This window comes from Etheostoma spectabile, chromosome 6, assembly GCF_008692095.1.
Source record: "Etheostoma spectabile isolate EspeVRDwgs_2016 chromosome 6, UIUC_Espe_1.0, whole genome shotgun sequence".
NCBI lineage: Eukaryota > Metazoa > Chordata > Actinopteri > Perciformes > Percidae > Etheostoma > Etheostoma spectabile.
Window position 1 is genome coordinate 26464937 of NC_045738.1, and position 1404 is coordinate 26466340.

General features: G+C 50.1%; 1 protein-coding gene across 2 annotated transcripts in view; it reads right to left on the reverse strand.

Moving 5' to 3' along the window:
- Window positions 1-1404, reverse strand: part of ppox (protoporphyrinogen oxidase) — a 9888-nt gene that overhangs the window by 1485 nt on the left and 6999 nt on the right. For both annotated transcript variants that reach the window (XM_032517689.1, XM_032517688.1), the window contains exons 9-12: window positions 1284-1402; window positions 769-882; window positions 184-333; window positions 19-61 (exon numbers count right to left, since the gene is read on the reverse strand). In XM_032517689.1, the coding sequence (XP_032373580.1) occupies window positions 19-61; window positions 184-333; window positions 769-882; window positions 1284-1402 (426 nt within the window). The remainder of the gene's footprint in view (window positions 1-18; window positions 62-183; window positions 334-768; window positions 883-1283; window positions 1403-1404) is intronic.

Genomic DNA, 1404 nt, shown 5'->3' on the forward strand with positions numbered 1-1404 from the left:
CCAAATGTTTAAACTCACCTACTTTCCGGAAGTGTCCTGGGTAGTACTGAGGTATACAGTCCTGACGAGGGAACAACATCACACAGTTTCAGAGATAAATGATGTCCACTATCTGGTTTTAGACTGCCGATCTGAATAAACGGTAACAAAAGAGAACGCTAGGTGCATTCCACATATTCCTACCCTCTGGAGGGTGACCCGGCTCCAGCTGGGTGCTGAGGAGACTCCCAGGTGGCAGTGCACAGCCTCGGTGGCTCTCGCTAAAAGACACTCCTCTGTTACTGTGTCTGGGGGCCCAAAGACCTCGTGGAACCAGGCCCCGCCCATCATCACCTGCAAGACACGGCCATGGCCCAAGGTTAGAAGAGTGGACTCACTGATCTGGACTGGACACCATGCTCTGCACTCCAGAACAACTCGGCTTTAAAAAAGGGATACTTCAGATTCTTTGTCCCCGTCCACAGGGGGACATTGTAAAGAAAAGAAATGGCATTACATTTCATTAGAGCAGGCCTAAGCAAAAGGGAGTAAGACATGTAGCACAAGCAAGGCATCAAAGTACTTCATGCAATACAGACAAAACAAAGGAGACAAGGGAAAAGAGAATAGTCCCGGAGGACACGTTGACAGCACATACAGGACATAAGATGGAGGCAGGCATCAGAGATGGAGCGGCAGCAACAATGACTACGTCACATCAAACAGAACATCTGCACTGCAAAGGTGGAATATGTGTGTATATGTTTGATGGGGGGGGGGTATTCCTACCGTCAGCCTGGTAGTCTGTCCCGTACTTCTGTCGTGCTGGGGGAAGGGAACGGAGTCGTAGACCACCCCGAGTAAAGCCTGGTCCTCTGATGACGGCAGCAGGTGGCCGAAGCCCTGTCAGCCCACAGACACAGAGCGGTCAACAACAAGGACACTGAAAGGACTCAGGACATCACAAGTCTAATGGAGACAAGTCTACAGGAGACAAGTGGAGACAAGTCTACAGGAGACAAGGCTACAGGAGACAAGTGGAGACAAGTCAAGTGGAGACAAGTCTACAGGAGACAAGGCTACAGGAGACAAGTGGAGACAAGTCTACAGGAGACAAGGGGCTTCATGTGGATGAGCAAGCTTGTATCTCAGGGAAGAGAAACGTACAAACTCATATGGACTTGTTTTTTAATCAGCGTAAGAACAAAGGACTTGTATTAACTCCTCATCTAATGACTCTGCAAAGCCCTGTTCTCTGTGTGTGTGTGTGTGTGTGTGTGTGTGTGTGTGTGTGTGTTTCTCACCGACACAGGCAGGATGGAGCCCTCATACTCCAGATTCACCACAGCGACTGTTACCGTGGAGATGTCCTGTAGTAGCTGGATGAGAGGATGACAGGAGGGGGGCAGGATTGAGGCCAGGGCT